Raw genomic sequence first — 18,993 nt, 5'->3', positions numbered from 1 at the left:
TTAACTCGTAACATTTATGATCAGATGTAAAAGTATGACATCTGCAGCAGAGTATCTTGCATTAGAAAGGTGATTAAATCATGTCTTCATCAAATCTCAAATACACTAAAGTGCAGTTAAATAAGGCTATTGCATGGCCAGCTGAGATTTTGTGAGGTTTATCTCTTAACTCCACTACTTCTATTAACAGTGGTGATTAGGATGATTTTCTTAACCCTATTTTTCTCTCTTCTCCTCCTCCTTTGATGCCCTTGAGTAGCACCTTGGTTCTAGCTCATCTTTTCACAAGATCCCTATTGATGTAGCTATGCACAAAACGTCAGCTCCCCTACTAAATTTGGCTGCACTTGGACAATGAGTCCAAGATTTGCCAAATGGAGGAAGGCAGGACAGGCAAACGGATGGATAGAAGCAGTGCCTGAGAATGGTTCTTGAGAAGCCGAGGAGAAGAGAGGGACGGTTTGTGTGGACAACTGGAGGGCATCCCCCAGGGACACATCAGGGCAGCCCCTTGTGTAGCACTGAGCCACACATGGAACCGAGCAGCGAGGGGCTGGTAGGCCGGGACACCGGGGATGTTGGGACACGGGGACAGAGCCGGAGCTGTCCAGAGAAGGGCAGCAAAGCTGGGGCAGGTCTGGAGCACAAGTCCTGTGAGGAGCGGCTGAGCGAGCTGGGTGTTAAGCCTGGACAAGAGGAGGCTCACTGATCACTCTCTACAGCTGCCTGCAAGGAGGCTCCTTGGCAACCAGCAATAGAGCAAGAGGAAATGGCCTAAAGCTGCACCAGGATCCCCTGTTCAGGCCGGACATCAGGAAGGATTTTTCCCCAGAAAAGGTGGAATTTGAAATTCCATTGGCATTTGGCATTGGAATGGGCTGCCCGCGGGGGTGGTGGAGTCACCATCTCTGGAGGTGTTGAAGGACAGAGTGGACGTGGCAGTCAGTGCCATGGTCCAACTGACCCAGTGGTGCTGGGTCATAGATGAGACTCCGTGATGGCTGAGGTCTTTTCCGATCAAAGCGATCCAGTGAAACCCCAGCGCCGGGACATCTCCCGGGACACCTGCCGGGACACCTCCCGGAACACCACCCGCACCCCCCGCCCTGCCGGGGCTGGGCCAAGGGGCGGCTCCCCCCGCTCCGCCCCTCACGGCTGCCCCGCCCCCGCAAGGCCCCGCCCCGGGGGCGCGGCTTGGCGCGCGCGTGCCCGGCCCACCGTGCGGCCGGGGACGTGCAGGCGCGACTGCGCATGCGCCATCCGTGACCCTGCTGCTCTTCCCTCCCCCTCCGAAAGGCTGAACGCGAAGCCTCTCCTGGCTTCTCATTGGCTTGTAGGCCCTTTCGGGCCAATGGCAGTGGCGCTTCCTCCGGCGGCGCCGTGGCGCTTCCGCCAATGGGACGAGCGGTTGTTGCCGCCCTCCTTCCCGGTCCCGCGTGTCCCGCCGCGCAAGATGGCGGCAGCGGTGCGGGGCGCGGAGGAGCTGGAGCTGCTGGAGCGGCTGCTGGGGCTGCCGGGCGGGAACAAGTACGGCGTCCAGGGGGAGCGGAAGGTGAAGGGAGCGAGGAGGGGCCTGGAGCGGGTGGCAGTGGCGACGCGCGTGGGAGGGCGGGCGTTCTTTGGTCTCCTTTCCCCAGTGACTGCTTCCCTCCGAGCTTCCCTTCCCGCCCCCCTGGCAATTCCCCTCAGACTCCGATGTGAACGTGGCTGTGGCTCCCCCGGTACCAGTCCAGCCGACGTCTCCTTGAGCGGGGTCTCACCTGTGCTCCCTCCAGCCCGTCCCTCACCATATGTTGTGGATGCTGTAGGGCCTCGCTGCCTGCGAGCCTGTCGGTTCTGGAGACTCCTTCCCTCTGCTTGTGGGAAGGATCATCATGTTTCATGGAAGGGATTTCGGCTTGATTTGTACTTATTCTTTCAGCACTTTCCTTTCCCTGTGCTAGATGCCTGTGCTATCTTGATTTAATTATGTGGGAAGAAAAAGGAGGTATTTTAATAATAGGAAGATGTCTGTACTGAAGACGTGTTGCTCTTAAGTATTTAATCTTTAGAGTACTCCTGCCTGACACCAGGTTGTAGTGGGGTGGGAGTTGGTCTGTCTACTGTGCCTGCAGTGAGAGGGCCAGAGGAAATGGCCTAAACTGAGACAGGGGAGATTCAGATTAGATATTAGAAAATGGTTTTCCCTTTTGTGGTGCTCAGGCATTGGAATACATTGCCTGGGGAGGTGGTGGAGTTACCATCCCTGGAGATGTTTAAGACCTGTCTGGATGTGGCACTGGATGGTGATTCAGTGATTTAGGGTTGCAGTGACAGTGCTGGGTGGATGCTTTTCTGTATGGTCTTAAAGGTCCTTTCCAACTTTGATGATTCTATGGTTACAGATGTCTTGATGCTTCAAAGTTTGTATGGAAACATTAGGTTCCATTGTTTAAGAGGCATCTGAGGCATGAAAAATGCAATTTAGAGCTGGGAGTGTCACAAATTTATGAGCCCTTTGTTTGCTCCTCCCTCCTGGAGAAGGTTGGTTGAGAAATGAAGCTCTGCAGTTGTCTTGTGTTTGGGTTTTTTTTAATTGACTGCTCATGGTTGGAGTCCTGAATATCTATGTGTGTTTTTCAGTTGTAAAAGCTGCCTTAATTATTTTCCAGCCCAGCTGGTATTTTAGTGCTATTATCATAAGGCATAATGTTGAAAAATTCAAGTAACTAGGTCTGTGTGTAGTTTTTTTGGCTGGAACTCAGTGAAAAAAAAAAAAAAACTTAATAGTAGTGGAAGACTCTTGATACAAGAACAAAAATAATATTGTGCTTTCAACTTTCAGCTTAGATTAAATAAATCTGGACATAAACAGACTCCTCTATGTGGTCAAATACTTTAAAAGAAAGAATGTTGCAGTTTAATCAGTTTCTTTCATTTTATGACATAAATGCCTGAGTGGGCTTCAGCCCATTGCAGTGAGTTCCAGTTCCCTCACTTCATTTCTCGAGGTGGCAGTCCAGTTTCCCTTCCCACGCTTGAACACACGCTGCTGTCACTCACAAAGACATCATGGCTGGAGCTGGAGGTGTGCTGTGCTGTCCTGCTGGTACCAGTGAGCTCCTGGCTGCTGTTCAGGGCCTTTTGGAGTGGTGCAGTGTGTAGGAATAAGCTTTTCAGGAAGGTGTGGTTACTGCAGCCAGCTTGGAGAGAAGTTGGATGCTACTGACTTCACAGTCTGAAATCAGAGTCCTGAATTGGGAAATTAGTTAGAAGTCAGTTCATGAGATTTCTGACAGTGTTAGAACACACAATGCTATTTCTGCCTAATGTTGGCAGAATTTGCTTAATTGGAGCTAAGGGTGTCCTGGTTTGTTCATGTTCTTCTGTAAGAATTGAAAATAAAACACCCCAAAGAGCAAAAAGTGGACAGCACAGGCTTGGTTTTGATGGCATTGCCTTTACCAGGAATGCCTTTAAGTTCTGAGGGAGCATAAAAAAAAAAAAAAAACCCAAACCAATAGCCATTCATATAGAGATTCCTTTCTTCAATTATTTGTTTAGCCCTCCACTTGTGTTTCCACTTCAGGTTCCTGTCCTGCAAAGCAACAGTGGCCCCGGGTTGAGGGGGCTGATGACCATCGCTGCCCACCTGGTCAGGCAGGCAAGGAAGGAGCAGCTGCTGGGCAGCACTGCTGAGGAGAAGGCTGTGGTGCAGCAGTGGCTGGAGTACAGGGTGACCCGGGTCAATGGAGGCTCCAGCAAGGAGGATACCAGAACAATTCTGAAGGTGAGAAGTGCTTCATTACCTTGCCACTGAATTTTGGAATGACTAGACCTTGAAGGAAATTACAGTGCTAATGTGTGCATGAGCATCCAATTAATAAAATTTAACAAATGCTAAGGGCTTGACAGTATCACTAAGTACTGGCTTTTATTCCTCTTGCTGCTTTTCACTTTTATTGACAACATACCCAGCAACCTGAAACAGGAAAACAGCAAAAACTGTGACATATATGAAGCAGAGCTCTTGCAGTGCTCAATGGCTGTAAATTGTGAAGGGTGTTCCACACAGTTTAGAGGCTGTTCAGCTCCTTGTGTGAGGCACCAGTTTCTTACTATCCTCATAAACCCTTGGTTATAAGCAAGTTGGTGTTGCATTCCAGGATAATACTTCTCTGTTTGTTTTAAGAGCTGTTCTTAATGATGTGGCAGTTATGGGATACAAGCCATACTTGATGCTGTGGTAATTATTATTGATGCTAAAAGGAAGTACTGGACAAAATTGTGTGTGAAAACTGAAATCATAAAGGAACAACTACATAACTGTCCTTAACATTGAGTGACTTTGTGTGGAGTCCTTGGTCTGCTGTTATTCAACTTTTATTGTAGGCTGAAGCTTACTTCCTCTTAAACAGGTGGAAGCAGAAAAGAAAATCTTGGGAGTCCCCCTTGTTGTTTGAGCAGCCAGATGACAAGGAGCAGATAGCAAAACTTACTCTATTTTCCTTACTCCTTGCTACTGGTAATAACTATTTTTGCAGTCTTGTGGGAACAACTTGAAGAGAAAATTTGCTTTACGCTGTTAAGCGCTGTTTACAAAGTATGTATAAAAGAGCAGTGAAATTCAATCACTTTTTAAAGTGTTTATTTTTTCTAGTTTTAAAAGCATGTTTTAGCTGGATGGTATGTTTTAGGTGTTCCATTGGTCAGTACTGCCAGTGAGTCTCAGTGTAGAAGTTTGTTAGCTGCAAGGTTGACTACTTGAAGCCGGCAGAGTCCTACTAACTTCTGGCTTTGACAAGGTGTGCAGAAACCAAAGATTATCTGAAGCAGTATTAACACTGTTACTTAAAATAAAGGAAAAATGAGTCTTTAAGTGTTACAAATCAGCTCTTTGTTACTCTCTGAGCGGTTAGCCCTCTTGATCTTGAGGCTGGTGGTGCCTGCATTACCTACCAACTTGGGAAAACCCTGACAAACTATTTCTCTCACTTGAACCCCAATCAATCTGAGTTATCTTGGTGTCATTGTATCTGGGAAATATCTTCTATTGGTTAATCATGAGTTTGTTTACATTGCTTCTCTTTTTGTAACATACCTGCTCTTACTTTCTATGTGCAAATGCTACCAAAACCTTCACAGTCATGCTTACTTTACAGGTACAGCATGAAAACTGTCTACCCTTTAGGATTTTTAGAACTTGATTGAAGGAGGCACTGACTAATCAGGGTTTAACTTCAGATTTAGCTGTGGTATGAGGAGGTGGCCTATGGAGGTCCCTGTTGTCTAAACTTTTATGTCAAGTGTCACAGAGTTTCAGTCATTCTTTGAATAAACTTGAAACTTGTGATGCTTTCTGTTCTCCCAAACTGTGAGAAAACCATATGAGAATAAATAACTAACTTCCATTTACCTCTCTTGCCTTTTATAAAAACCAAAAGCAAATTTTCTGTCTTGTTATAACAAAATTTATCTGCTCAGGATGGTTTCAGGGATGATATTTGCAGTGTCAGCACATGCAAGAGTATTTGCAGAACTGCATTGGAGCATTAAAACCAGATGCAGTGATTTGGCAGTTTCCTGCTGGAGCTGGGATCTCTTTCCATCTGTGGTCTTAGTGACACTGGTTGTGTAGAAAAGACAATATGCTGAGTACAAATATGTAGATAGATCAAGTGTTTCCAAGCAAAGCAAAATTTCCTTACTGAGAAACAATCAGTGTTACTTTAGTGAGAATCTCTGCCTTGAAGTGCATTTAAAAGTTTTGCTGTGGATTTTTTTTAAGCAAGCGTTGAATAACCAGAATTTATTTTAACACAAGGCTGCTGTGGAATTGTTTCAGCACTAATAATTTCATAGTATAGTAATTAAGAGCTTTTCTTTTTGTAATTTGTTCTCTTGCCACCATGATTAATCAGAAAAGGGGCAGCCTACCATTAAAGTATACTGTGCCAAAAGGGAGTACGGGTGGAAAAAAAGAAGAACTAAAATAGGGAGGGAAGTCTGAGGCTGTAGTTTTACAACGTGTCTGGAATACACAATAGCAGCCTTGGGACGGTTGCAGCCTAGAGCCACAATTTATAATAAGCTGCACCAAAAACAGTTCAGTAACTTCTGCTATAAACTTTAGGCTGCCTCTATTTAACCCTTAACTGATGTGCTTCTACAAAATGTCGGTAAATAACTGGTTTCGTGTTTGTTAATTTGAACGGGAAGGATTTTCTGTTTGCTTTGCGAAAATAGGTTGTTAAATTGTTCTTACTGATGTGTTGCCTAAAGCTGTTACTTGGCAGGAAAATTATGGTGAAACAGACCATCTCAACCAGGGTTTTTAAATTCATCCAGAGCAAATGCCACAATGTTCAGAATGGACCAATAAAGGGCTTGTTGAGTTTTGTCTAATGTTGATTTGTGCTTCTGTATTTGATAAAATAACTGGGAGCAGTACTTTTGCTCCAAATCTGTTCCTCAGCAGATCCATAGGAATGATGAATGTCAATAGCAGTGATAGCATAATACGCAGTGCATTATATTAACTTCCTTTTCCACAGGGTGAAGGAGTATAATCTTTTTTTTCTTTGATGTTTAGTTAGTGGTAAATTAAGCTGCATAGGAAAAAAAAAATATGAAAATTTCTGAGTTTTCATGCAGGATAACCAGTGTTTTTTCTGTTTCTCTGTGCCATCAAATGTCTACTTAGGTTTTAGTGAATTCTGTTCAGGAGATTTTAATGTCTCTGCTTTATCAATTTTAGGTATTTTAATCCTGAGGATTCTTCCCCCCTCATACTCCATCTTCAGAAACCTCTGACAAATAACTGGTAGCTTGTTAAATTCATATAAAAGCATCCACATAAATGTAGAAACTTCTGTGAAGGATAATAACTAGGAGTCTTTGTGTACTACTTCCAGTGTCTCATACAGGACAATGTTCCATGATTTCAATTAGCTTTATCCCAGTCTCCTGTGCTGCCTGGCTGTAATAATGAAATCCAAATCTAAATCTGAATAAGAGAGCTGTAATTTCTGTTTAATGTGCTTGCTTGAAAAATTACTGTTTACACAGGTGCAAAAGCAGGTTAATCCATGCTCTGTTCATAGCATTAATCCACAGCTTTGTACACTGTTTTTTTGCACACTTACAGGTTTAAAGATTGAATTTTTATTATTGCAACAACATTTGTTGATTATTTTTTTTCTTTTACAGGAAACTCAGTAATATAATATTCTTCCAGACCAGATTTAGCTCATAGTTTGCCAGTTAGAGAGAAGAGGCTTGCATGAGAATTAAAAATATGTCTATATATCAAAAGTGTAGTTCTGCTTTTCTTGGATGTGGCTGCAGAAACCCTTTCTTGTGTTCTGCATTGTCAGGGGCTTTCCTGAAACATTTGGGAGCGCTCAGCTTTTTGTCTTTGCGTGGTGTGAGAGACATAAAAGCATTTAGGGCATAAATGACCTCGGGAATCTTGCTGACAGAAAGGACAGGACGTCTGTGTGTACGGGAAGCACGTTCACCAGCAGGGTGTTGTGGGCAGAATATCCAGAACAAAATCAGAGTGTGATTAGGTCCATTGGAAGCTCCTGAGTTGTCCTAAGAGGCAACTGTTCCTTATCCGAGCTGCTGTCACAACTGGCAGTGACTGGCAGGGATTCAGGGGTCTGGGCAGATTAAATGGATTAGGGGCCATTGGATTGCATATTTAACAGGCAGTAAGCAAGGCTGGGGGTGCTCAGAAGTGTGCTCTGCATGGGATGCGTTGAGCTGTTGCTAAATACAGGCTGTAAATTGGAATTTTTTTTCCCATAGAACAAGCAAATGGAAATACATCAGTTAGTCCATAAATAATGCAACAACTCTTTCTGTTGCTTTTCTCCCCCTCAAAATGGTGTTTGAATTGCTGCAGTTGTTCAGTGTATGTTAATGCATTGTAATGCAGCTATGCTTTAAGTATGTCTGAAATTTGAGAGTTTCCTGAGGGAATGCAACAGTAAGTTTATATAGTTGCAAGCAACTTCCAGGACTATCTTAGTCTTTTAATCCTGGGTTGGTATATATGGAATTCGTTTAAGTAGTGGCATTCGGTACATGAAAGACAAATTATTCAGATAACAGCCAGCAGACCTGAATTTTCTGCGTGTGATGGAAGTTCTATAGAGTTTTGTGTTCATATTTTCATTAATCTCTCCAGGACTGGAACACTATTTCACTTAATTACAGTGGTCACTTGAGCAAACTTGACTTTCAGGAATTTTAGCACATTTGGCTATTAGCCAGTAATATAATCATCCATGGGAAGCACAACCCATGCAGCAAGATTAACTAGATGTGCCTAATGCACATGAAAAAAATATGGTGTTTCAGAATTAGTGTGACTTGCAGAATGAAATCAAAATATCTGTATTTTAGGGGAGAGAAGTACATGTTCAAAAACAGAATTGTAAACTAATGCTAATTTATACAAGACTAAACCATTTTTGTCAAATTTAATTTGCTCAGTTAACTGACTTCATAAAATTTGATGAACCAGAATAAATAATTGTTCACGCTATAATGGCTTACCTTGCCTTTCAAGTTTTAAGATTTTTTTATTGATGACTGTTTTGAGTGTACATATGCAATATAAAACTCAGAATTAGCATGCTGTAATTTTTTTGATGCAGAAATCCAAAATTTTCAGCGGGTATATAACTGTGGTGATGATACCTTCAAAGATAATGAGCTTTTTCCTTTACAAAATCCTGATTCCGTAGCCTAAGCTAAGAAGAAGAGAGGGGGAGGGGGAGAAAATATAATTTCAACTGTGTTAGTTTTCATTATAATGCATGAGGAATTTCTGGTTAATTGAAATGAAAAATGCTGGTCAGAGAATTTGTTTCAAAACAGACAAGTTTGTGTTTTTTGGGTTTTTTTCTAGAAAAGCAGATCTTTAGTTTGGGGTTTTTTTTCTTCCTGCAAGTTTTTTCTTCTCAACACTGGATTTTCCTTTGTGTTGCATTGTAGGAAATGCCACAGAACTGTAGTTACATGTTTGAGGTAATTTGAGCCCCCACTAACATGAACAAAGCAGTAAACCAGTCTAAAGAAAAGAAGCTACATAGCCAAGGGCAGTTGACCTTACAGAATTTTAACTATGCAGGGGTTAATATGTTTCCCTGATTTGCTCTAATAAAAGAAATCAAAGCAGACATGGGGATGTTCAAATATTACAGAAGTACAGGAGTCCTGTCATGAAGAGGTTATCAAAGAATAGGAAGGTGGCTTAATGGAGTCAAACTTGTCAAAAGCAAATGCAAGGTTAGATGTCTTAAAGTCTCAGCATTCTAGTTTTGTGTTTTGGTCTTGGTTTATTTTCTATACATGCATTATAGAAAATCCCTCTATCAGTAAAATTATGTAACCACAAAAACATGCTAAAGGCCAAATATAATTTTTTAATTGTTCACTAAGTATTAACCCCTTTCTCCTTGCCCAAGACTTGCTTTTTCAATAAAATATCTGAAAATTGAATGTGCTGTAATTGAGACTTAAAAGTTAAAATTTTTGAAAATGTTAGTTACGTTTAAGCTGCTTACCTCGGTTTCTAGGGCAGGGGAAGGGAGTGGCTTAAGCAGATGTTGTGTCCTTCTTTATTTTCCCTCTGATGAGGGGAGTTTCCAAATCCAAGTGAAAGTTGGGAAACTGCTTCTGTAGATGTCTGAAAATAATATTGGAAAACCAAAGCTGGCTTATGCAGGTTAAAGTAGATAATTTTGTTGTTAAAGTTCTTTAGAGAAAAGGGTGGGGGGGGGCAAAAGGCGTATAAATTGGATGAAAAGTAGGTAAGATTTGGAGAATAGGAAGGACAGGAAAGAGAGGTAGAGCTGCTGTGTGGTGCCCTAACCCTAACCCAGAATGATAAACTCAAGCAACAGTGAGCCTGTCAGTCTCTTGGTTTTTGGTAGAGAATGGCTGCATACAAAAAGCCATGAAAATGAGTCTTTCTGTTAACAGGCATTTGAAATAATAATTTACTGAACCTGAACAGAAACCACCTACTACCCACCCTGATGGCTTCTGATCTGGAACAGTTGAGAGATGGTCTTAAAATGCTGAAATTTTCTGAGAGACTTGGACGAGAGACTTGGACAGCAGCTGAATTGACAATATCAGTCACAAAGAATTGCTAGCAGTAATTTCAACATTAATAAAAGCAGGTGTCAAGTGATAGCAGCTGATGGGTATCAAGTTACCAGCATCAAGCTTGAAACACCTTGTTTTCCCCCCCACTGTTCCTGTGTGCTTCCCTGGTTCTTAGACATTTGGTGCTCCAGAGCCTTGCTGACCAGCTGCATGGAATCCTGGAGGACAGGCATTGCTGCTGCTGGGAGAACAGTGTGCTGTCCTTTTGTCATAGGACTGCATTTTCTATTAATCAAATGTTAAACATTTGAATTTGCACTCATAATAAATACACAGCTCTCCTAATTTTTGAATTGCAGTAATTTGAAGCCAAGAAAAGACAGACTTGAAAGTATTTCAGTGGAGTCAGCTTAAAATCAATTGCATTTGCATTTACAAAAATTTCACTATGTATAAACTACTTTGTTTAGAGACCAGCATTTAAATTTTGCCTAATTCTCACTGTCAGAGATTGATATTTTATTTTATTATCACTTACTTTCTAGTTTTTTTTCTTTTATTGTTTGTTTTATTTGCTGAATAAGGATAACTTAAAACTGATGTTTATTTTATATGCATGGTCTCCAGAGGAAATTTCTATTCTTTTTAACAGCTGCCTTAATATATCATTTCACAAAGTGAATACTACAGCAGTGTAATGACTTTTTCCTTTTTAGGATCTTAACATGCACCTTGAAGATAAAGTCTACCTTGCAGGAAACATTTTTACCTTAGCAGACATTTTGATGTACTATGGATTGCATCATATCATGGTAAGCATTACTTGCATCATTTTTATATGTGCAACTATCGTAATTGTTATTTATCTAAAGGGCATTTTATTGTTGTTGAAGTTAACTAACAGAACAGAGGAAGATAAAACTTGTTCTCAGGCTTTTCATTTTATTCTTTAATATTTAGCTGTGGATCTGTCAAAAGACATGTAGTGTCAGAATGCTTTAGTTTCCTCTGCAAAATATAGCAAGGATGATACCTATTCCTGTGTTTCTGTGATTAAGGACTCTTGCCTTTTCAAGTCTGAAACATCACTGAACTGCAGTGTCAGAAGTACCTGGGCAAATAGATAAATGAAGCTGAAAGGATGTGCCAGAACTGAAAGTATTAACTTCATGAGTATTAGAGCAATACAAATGCATGTGAATTAAGCTCTTTAATGTATATAAAAAAGTTTGAGACATAACAAATGGTCATTTGTGTTTCCAGACTTAAGTGATAAGACTTGGTAAGGTACATAATATGAAAATAACACAGGGAGCTGGTGCTTAAGAGGAAAATGAAAAAAAAAAAAACCACGCCAACAATAAATTTTTTCCAAGTGGGAAAGATGTTGAGATTATTTGTAGTCCACTCAGGCTACTATGAAGTGCTTAAAAATTGGTGCACCTTCAGTTCTGAACCCCAAGTACTAATTTAAAGATAAAGCAGTAGAAGCTATTTGCATTTTGGTAGCTGGAATGTGTTTGTAAATGAGCCATTGTCATTCTCTGGAGTGGGAAGAAACCAAAGGACTTGCATAAAAAGGTCTTCTTAATTCTTAGGAAAAGATGAAATCAGTCAGTTTTACATTAGAAAATTGAGGGGGGGAGTGAGGATAATTAGAATAAGATGCCTCTGACAAATGCATGTATGTCTGAGAATTGAATTCAATCAACTGGGTGAATGGTTACTTTTATACAATTAATAGCAGAGCTCTGGGAGAAGTGTAGAAGAATACATTTCAAAATGGAAGCAGAGGGGAGGGGCAATCGAGTAGTGAAATTCTACCAGAAATGAAAGGAAACTTATGTATCTGTATCTTGACTGTCCAGGAGTAAAAGTTCAAATAAGTGTCAAGCAGAGGAGAGGAAAGCTTCGTTTCAAAAGGTTTTTGAAAACCTGCTAGAATAAGTCGCATAGAATTAATTCTTTTAAATCATATTTACCTTGTAAAATATCTTAAGCAGTAGGATAGATGTGTTGATTACAGAGTCAGAATGGGTTACCTTTCACATATGATATGCAGACATAAAAAAGACTATAAGTATTTTCTAAAAATATGATTGTATATTCTGTAAGAGAGTACAAGTTCAAATGAGTCTTTAAAAAAAAAAAACTTGGCAAGGGAAAATCCAAGCGTATTTTAAATTTAGAGTTTGCTCTAGAGTAGACCACCTAATCAAGATGAAAAGATACAAGTTATTGCTTTGGGAAATAGAACAGATGGTAAAAACAAATGACTTGGTGCTCCTGTGTGCCTGCAACCATCCAGACACTACTTGGGACAAGTTTATAGTACAGCATCTGTTTCTGAAATGTTTGATTTCATCGAAGGTAATTTTCTGAATCAGAAAGGTATAAAGGGCTAGCAACGGGGTGACTGTTCTAAATAAATATGAAAATCTAGAAGCTACTAAGTAGCAATTACATGTAATTTGAAGGTTTCAGAATTGATAAACATATAGAGGCAGAATCTTGAACTCTAGAGTCTTGTGTTGGTTTTTTTTATGTCTTTTAATTATTTTTAATTTTCTTGTAATCAAAAGAGAGTATGTCCAGAGCTGCTGCTCTGCCCTAAGCTTAGTGGGAGAATCAGGGAAAGCTGCTGTATCTCCTCGTTTGAGGTGGTTCAGAGAAGGAGGTTGTCATATCCCCCACTGCTTCAGCTAAGCCTTGTGCAAAATATCAATACGTGTTTCCTATGATGCTTTAAGAAAGGTGGTAGAAATGGGAGACATGGGGCATAGGGCAAACCCACAGATCTTGCTGTCCATCATGTTACCTAGAAATTTGATCTAAAAACATCACTGGTAGTACCTTAAAGGTTAATCTCTGCTTTTGATAGGCTAAAAGCTACGTGCTAACACAGACATTAGTGATAGGATACTATCACTAATGGTAAATACTTCTGGCATACCATGGTCATCCTGAATAAGCCAAGTAGAAAAACTTTAAAACCCTTCTGATGCACATTTCATTGGAAAAGTTTTTAAGACGAACCACTCCTGAAGCTCAGTTCTTCACCTGTGGTGTCTTGGTTTCTCTGAGTATAGATCATGCATCGTTGTATTCATTCCCCCCTCCCATCCTCATTTTGCCCTTCCTATTATCCAGGAGGGGTTCTAGAGTCTGGTTCTTCGCTGTCCAGGCTCATCCATTTGACCTGACAGTTTGTTTACTGAACAGCAGCAACCCTTAATTCTGCTGCTGTGTGCCCGCCTTTCATTCTCCCTGTCCCTTCTAGTTATCTTAATAAACATAATAGTGCAATGTGTTTAAAAATCCATATTGTGGGGAAAAAAATTATTATTTCAATCAGTGAGAATCAGATTCACAAGTAATGTTTCAGGGTTCTTGCACACAGAATCTGTTTGGGTCTTTTAATTAGAAATACACACTCATAGTAATAAGGCAGGAACTAAATAGTACACGCTGTTGTGCATCATAATATAGGTCACAAACATGAAAAAAATATAATGCTTGATACTGCCTTTTCAATCAATGTGATCTACATTGTCATATGTAATTGATGTCTCTGTATGTAGCATTATTATTGTTGTCTTATAGAGACTTCAGTTCCAGAAATACATATGTGGATAATTGTGGACAATAATATTCTACTAGGTTAAAACATAGATTGCAGCAAAAACTTGAATTTAGAAGTATTGCTTGAGGTTAGTTTAGGCAATCAGTAAGCATTAAATTCCTCCTGTGGTAATGAACTTGTTTACTAATCTGGGGGATTTTTAAATTTATTTCTTTGAAAGTTTCCAGATGTCTTCATTCTTAAATGTTTTTGACCAGCACAAGTCCAGTTTTATTTAAAGAGAAATAATCAATATGATGATTGATCTGCTTTTATACTTCAAAAATTTTGTCAGAACCAAAGAAATGCTCTCAAATCTATATGTCTGACTTGAAATTTTTTTTAAAAAGGTCTGGAAAATTACTTATGGGTGAAGTTTATATCTGCAAATGGAAGATGCCTCAGTCAAAATTTTGGTGTCAAACCAAATATGATCAAATACAGAACAAACTAAGCAGTTGTCCTTGAGTCAGAACCACTAATATTGAACTGTAATGAGTCTGAGGGAGAAGAATTTCAAGGAGTTATAAATAACTATAATAAACTACAATAGTAGTTTATTTTGGAGCTATTTTTCCCATAAGGAACATTTCCTGTAATAACAGACTGCTGTGACTTTTTGTTAAGATTCACTGAAATGCTGCTTATTTTAGTACTGAGGTAACAGGCTTTTCTTCTAAGCAATGATGCTAAAAATGGTTCTTCAACTGAATTGCAAAAGAAGCAGCTTTAACTTAAAAGATGTGATTTTGAGCTTATTCCTTTAACAGCAGAAAATTAGACAGAACTATGTGAAAGTACATGTATGTCATGAAATATACCATCCAGATGTTGGGTTATTTTGTCTTTCTCTCCTGTCTAAAGGTTAAATTTAAAGTCAGATAGTATCTATCCTTTTCTTGGTGCTGAAGATGTTCTTATGTAGGGAGGTATTTTTAGATTTTCCGTGACCTGCAGGTTGTGGGAATGGGGCTTTATGCCTGCATCCCCAATGCTATAGAAAGAAAATATAATTAAAGCTTGTATATTTTTAGCCCTTTCAGAAACTCTTTAAGTTGCATTGTATGATAACCACCTTGGTGCCCCTCAGTGAGCTTTGTGGTGGAAGAAAAAGACTTTTTTTCATGACATGAAAGAAAAAAAAGTCTGTCAAATTAAGTGTCTGCTTCTTTGCTATTAAAATAATTGCTTTAATAGCAAATAATTATTTTAACAGCAGAACAGCAGCCTTTCTTAACTTGGGGGAATTATCTAATTTAATGAGGAAGAACAGAAAATACCCATCTAACAAAATGTTGTAAAAAATGCCATGGAAGTGATCTCTAAACAATTAACCTAAGAGTTATGTTCAGAGTAAAAAGTAGAGCATGCCACAAAGTGCTTTTTAATATATTTCACTGATAGAGTACATTATGTAAATAAGTAAAAATATCTCACTTGTTGTGCCTAGAGTACAAAAAGGGATCTTAATATTAGCATAGCTGTTTTGCCCTTCAGATGTTTTTTCACTATGCTAACAGAATGGAAGAGGACTAGTTTTCCAGACTTATATTTTTGATTTACATTGGAGAAACGTGAAGATCGAGAATTACCAATGAAAGATGATGGGAAGGAAATACTGTATCTGCTGCAAAATATAAAATTTAGCTCAGCCTTTCCATAACCAGGTGCTCATCCAGTAAAGGCTTCAAAAAAGGTTACTGTAAACTCAAAGAATTTAAAGTTTTACTATTTGCTCATTATTAAATACCTTTCATCACTTCCAGTAGTTTTAGGTTGCCTTAGAGTACACACGTTGTTCTTTTCACACACTATGTTACTTTGTAAATGGTCCCCCAGCTTCATATCAAGCATCAGCATCCAGCTACCATTAATTTTAATGCACTGCAGGTGATCAAAAGCATCTTTCCCTAAATGGTACTGCTTTTTTTTTGTCCTGAATATACTGCACTTGGAGAAACTCAGGCAGTTTGTGAAACACTGTTATATTACCATAGCTTCCACTTTTAATTTGTAATGTGTTTAAAAATTCTAGACTTTTTCCCCCCTTTGTTAGGGTTGTTCTGGTTAGTGCTATTTACTTGGTTAATTGCCAATAACTCTCTTATATTTCTAGATCTGCAAAAATATGTGGCTGATTTTTACGGTTTTTCTGTGCATTTCTATCAGACTGTACAACTGTAGGAACAATGTTTGCATTTCCATGCCAGCAGCAAGAAGAGCAGATTTTCTCATATGCCTGAACTGAGGTTCATAACAATACAAAATTGCAGAAAGAAATACATCTGTAGTGCTGTGCTTGTATTCTGGCAGGTACATTCCTTAAGAAGAGCAGCTACTTGGGTTTAGGAGCAGCTGCAAGATCCCTGCCTTTTGGTTACTGCCACAGTTACTATGCTCCTAACTCCCCATTAATTGAGCTTTAATGCTGTGTTCCATTGATTTAGAATTCCCTTCTGCAACTCCTTGAAATTCTTCTCCTTCAGTATTTTTCCACTGGTTCTAGTATATATCCTTACAGCCTTTTTGCTGCTACATGTTCAAAGCTTCCCAGTTCTAAGCCAAGTGCTGGGCTGTGTGAGAGAACAGCAAGGAGAAGCAGCAAATCTGATGGGAAGCTCCTGAAATCAAAGTGCAGTATGTCACAAGGTGAAATATAAGACGAGGGTTTAAAGAGCAGTTTTTTACTCATACACCTCAATATCTTTAGTAAATTAGTATGTTTAGCTCTTTCTGTGATCCAAAGTTCGTTGAAACAGATTTGTTTTCAGCTGTCTTGTGCCCAAAACCAAATTTTCAGTGAACCTGCAGCATCCATAAAATCTAGTGTTTGTAGAACAAAGCGTAAGGAATACACCATCTGTTTAGCTTTTGAGGAGATTATCCTTGATTAGCTTTAGAAATCTAAACATGAAAAATATTAGGCATGTCTAGATCATTATTTTTCTGGTAAAACTGTCCTGTGCAGATGTGCCCTTTTTTGTTGACTGCCGGCATTGTCAAGATTTAAATTAAGCTTGATGGTTAATTGGCTAGCTGAAAATGAAGTGAGGTGAATCCTGCACTGATTGGTTTCAGTTTTGGTGAGATGGGATAGGGGAGCTGATATGAGCATCACATTTTGTTCCTGAGGCAGGTTTTTTAGTCTGTTTTGAGGACTGCCCCATTTGTAATTCAGTTGTAGTATGTTAATGTGAGAAAAGAGATTATGGTCTAAACTGATAAGCCACTTTGATTACAGAGAAATGAGAAGACATAAAATTGCTAATCAAGAATAGTAATGCAGGTGATACAGGGTGGGAATAGTTTTACAGCTGGCTTGAAAGACTCTGAAGTAATAACAGACTTTGTAGTAAAGCTTTGAGGGTGCTGCTGACCTAAATTTGAAAGACTTTTAAAGGTAGAATTTGGATCTGAAGCTGTAGATAACTTTACCTAAGCCAGTCTTCTGATCAAGGATAGGCTTGAAGCTCTGCATTAATCTTAACCACATATCCTGTGTCAAGGAGCTGTTGCAGTAGTGTGATAGAGACTTCTCCCTGATTGATCTTGAAGCTGTTCTGTGTGATAGTACTTTAAATATTTTTATGAAGTATGGGCAGGTTTCCAGTTTGTTTTACTGTTGCAATTTGAATAATGCCATTGCTATCTTAATAATGAAAGCTAGCAGATCTGAGCAGTTAAATTTGCTGATTTTTAGTAACTATTCTATTTTGAGCAATAGTCATACAAAACAACTTCCAATTATCCTATCCAGTCTGAAATTGCCTGGAAAAAGCTTACTCCTGTACTTAATATACACTTTGAAACATGAAGTAGTCACTTTGCCTGTGAGACAAGACTGTCTGCTAAATGAACGTGAAAGGGTTGTGCATGTTGTGGAACTCTTCCCTGCACTGTCCTGTACTGTATCCTGACCCCATGAATAGAGAGATGCTTTAAATTCATGCAAGCTTTCCCCCCCTCTCTGTAATGCAACTGTATTCCACCTCCAGGTCTGTTTCTTTGAGTAGATTAAATTTCCATAGATATTATGGGTTTGAGTTTTACTGTGTGAAATTAGGATAGAACACTGCTGGACTGTAACAAGTTACTTGAGTTTAAATCATTTGTAAAATGTTCCACTTTTATTCTGCCTTACCACATGTTATGACTCTAATGATGCAGTGCCTGGTGTTACTGGTGCCTTGTATTTATTCCCCATGCAGGTGGACCTCACAGTGCAAGAAAAGGAGAAATACCTTAACGTGTCCCGTTGGTTCAACCACATCCAGCATTACCCAGGTGTCCGACAGCATCTGTCCGATGTCGTCTTTATCAAGAACAGATTATACACTAATGCTCATTAAGGCAAATCTTAATGTTGTGTTGGAATGAGGTGAGGGAGTTCAGAAGTTGTGCTGTCCAAAGCCACTAACCTGCAAATACTGTTTTGTAACCTTCTGTATGTGAACCGAAACTGTCAATGCCTCAAGTCATACAACTGCATTGAATTGCTATTGTTCATTCAAGAATTTGAACTAAAGAATTGTTATTGTGTATCTGATTAAAAGCAAAAATGGTAAAAAGGTGGGGAAATGGAGTTTTAATTCACTATTTTTTAAAAAAATTAAGGTTCTTTTAATTAAACATTCAAGTGAAAATTACATGATCTTTACCATCAATTATTCACTCCTTTTGCTATTTATTGAATGTTTATGTATGTCAACCAGCTTTCCTTTCATTTTCCATGGATGTTTACACTAGTTTTGTACAAGTTAAGAGCTATATTGTGTGCCAAGGATTTGAAAAAGGGAACATGCAAATGTTACAAAGTATTTATGTGACCGAATAAATTATTTTAAAACTGTAGTCTGAATTTGGCTGTGGAACTTTTTAGTTTTTCTTCAGTGAAGAAGATTTCAAAAGGTTAGTTCACTTTCTGCTTCATTTTGTGGTGTACTGTTTTGACTGTGGAAGCATTTCCTTTCAAACTGGGTAGCAAAGTTAGTGTCCTTAAAGATTTTGCATGTGCCTCATTTCATTTTTTACGCAAGTGCAGATGCACTTTTCCTACCCTGAAACAAAACCAACCAAAACCCTCAAGATAATTTGCTGCTCTATCAAGTTCATTACCAATGTTTAAAATGGGCTTTAAAACCAACTGCACTGTTGTTGAGTCACACATTTGGATAGGTCATTTTACTGTAGAATGTGGTCCTCTGATTTTTATTTGTAAAAAGTATAAAAGTGCTAACTGAAATTGGTTATTTACCTTCTGCACAATT

At 39.3% G+C, this 18,993-nt stretch overlaps 1 protein-coding gene across 1 annotated transcript; it reads left to right on the top strand.

Moving 5' to 3' along the window:
* The first annotated feature begins 1,420 nt into the window (after positions 1-1,420).
* EEF1E1 (eukaryotic translation elongation factor 1 epsilon 1) lies at positions 1,421-18,577 on the top strand. Its single transcript, XM_054285313.1, has 4 exons — positions 1,421-1,552; positions 3,569-3,769; positions 10,821-10,916; positions 17,935-18,577. The coding sequence occupies exons 1-4, from the start codon at positions 1,454-1,456 to the stop codon at positions 18,073-18,075; spliced, it is 537 nt and encodes a 178-aa protein (XP_054141288.1). The 5' UTR covers positions 1,421-1,453; the 3' UTR covers positions 18,076-18,577.
* The last annotated feature ends 416 nt before the right edge of the window (positions 18,578-18,993 follow it).

Source organism: Melozone crissalis, unplaced genomic scaffold, assembly GCF_028551555.1.
Source record: "Melozone crissalis strain CALT ecotype California unplaced genomic scaffold, PUWL_Pcris_2 ptg000042l_1, whole genome shotgun sequence".
Taxonomy (NCBI): Eukaryota; Metazoa; Chordata; class Aves; order Passeriformes; family Passerellidae; genus Melozone; species Melozone crissalis.
This window is presented reverse-complemented; position numbering and strand designations above follow the sequence as displayed.

Excerpts from the sequence above, each read along its gene's own strand:
- EEF1E1 (XM_054285313.1), top strand. The coding sequence starts at position 1,454 with ATGGCGGCAGCGGTGCGGGGCGCGGAGGAGCTGGAGCTGCTGGAGCGG. Across the intron at positions 3,770-10,820 it reads ATACCAGAACAATTCTGAAG|GATCTTAACATGCACCTTGA; the intron begins GTGAGAAGTGCT and ends TTTCCTTTTTAG. Across the intron at positions 10,917-17,934 it reads ATGGATTGCATCATATCATG|GTGGACCTCACAGTGCAAGA; the intron begins GTAAGCATTACT and ends TTCCCCATGCAG.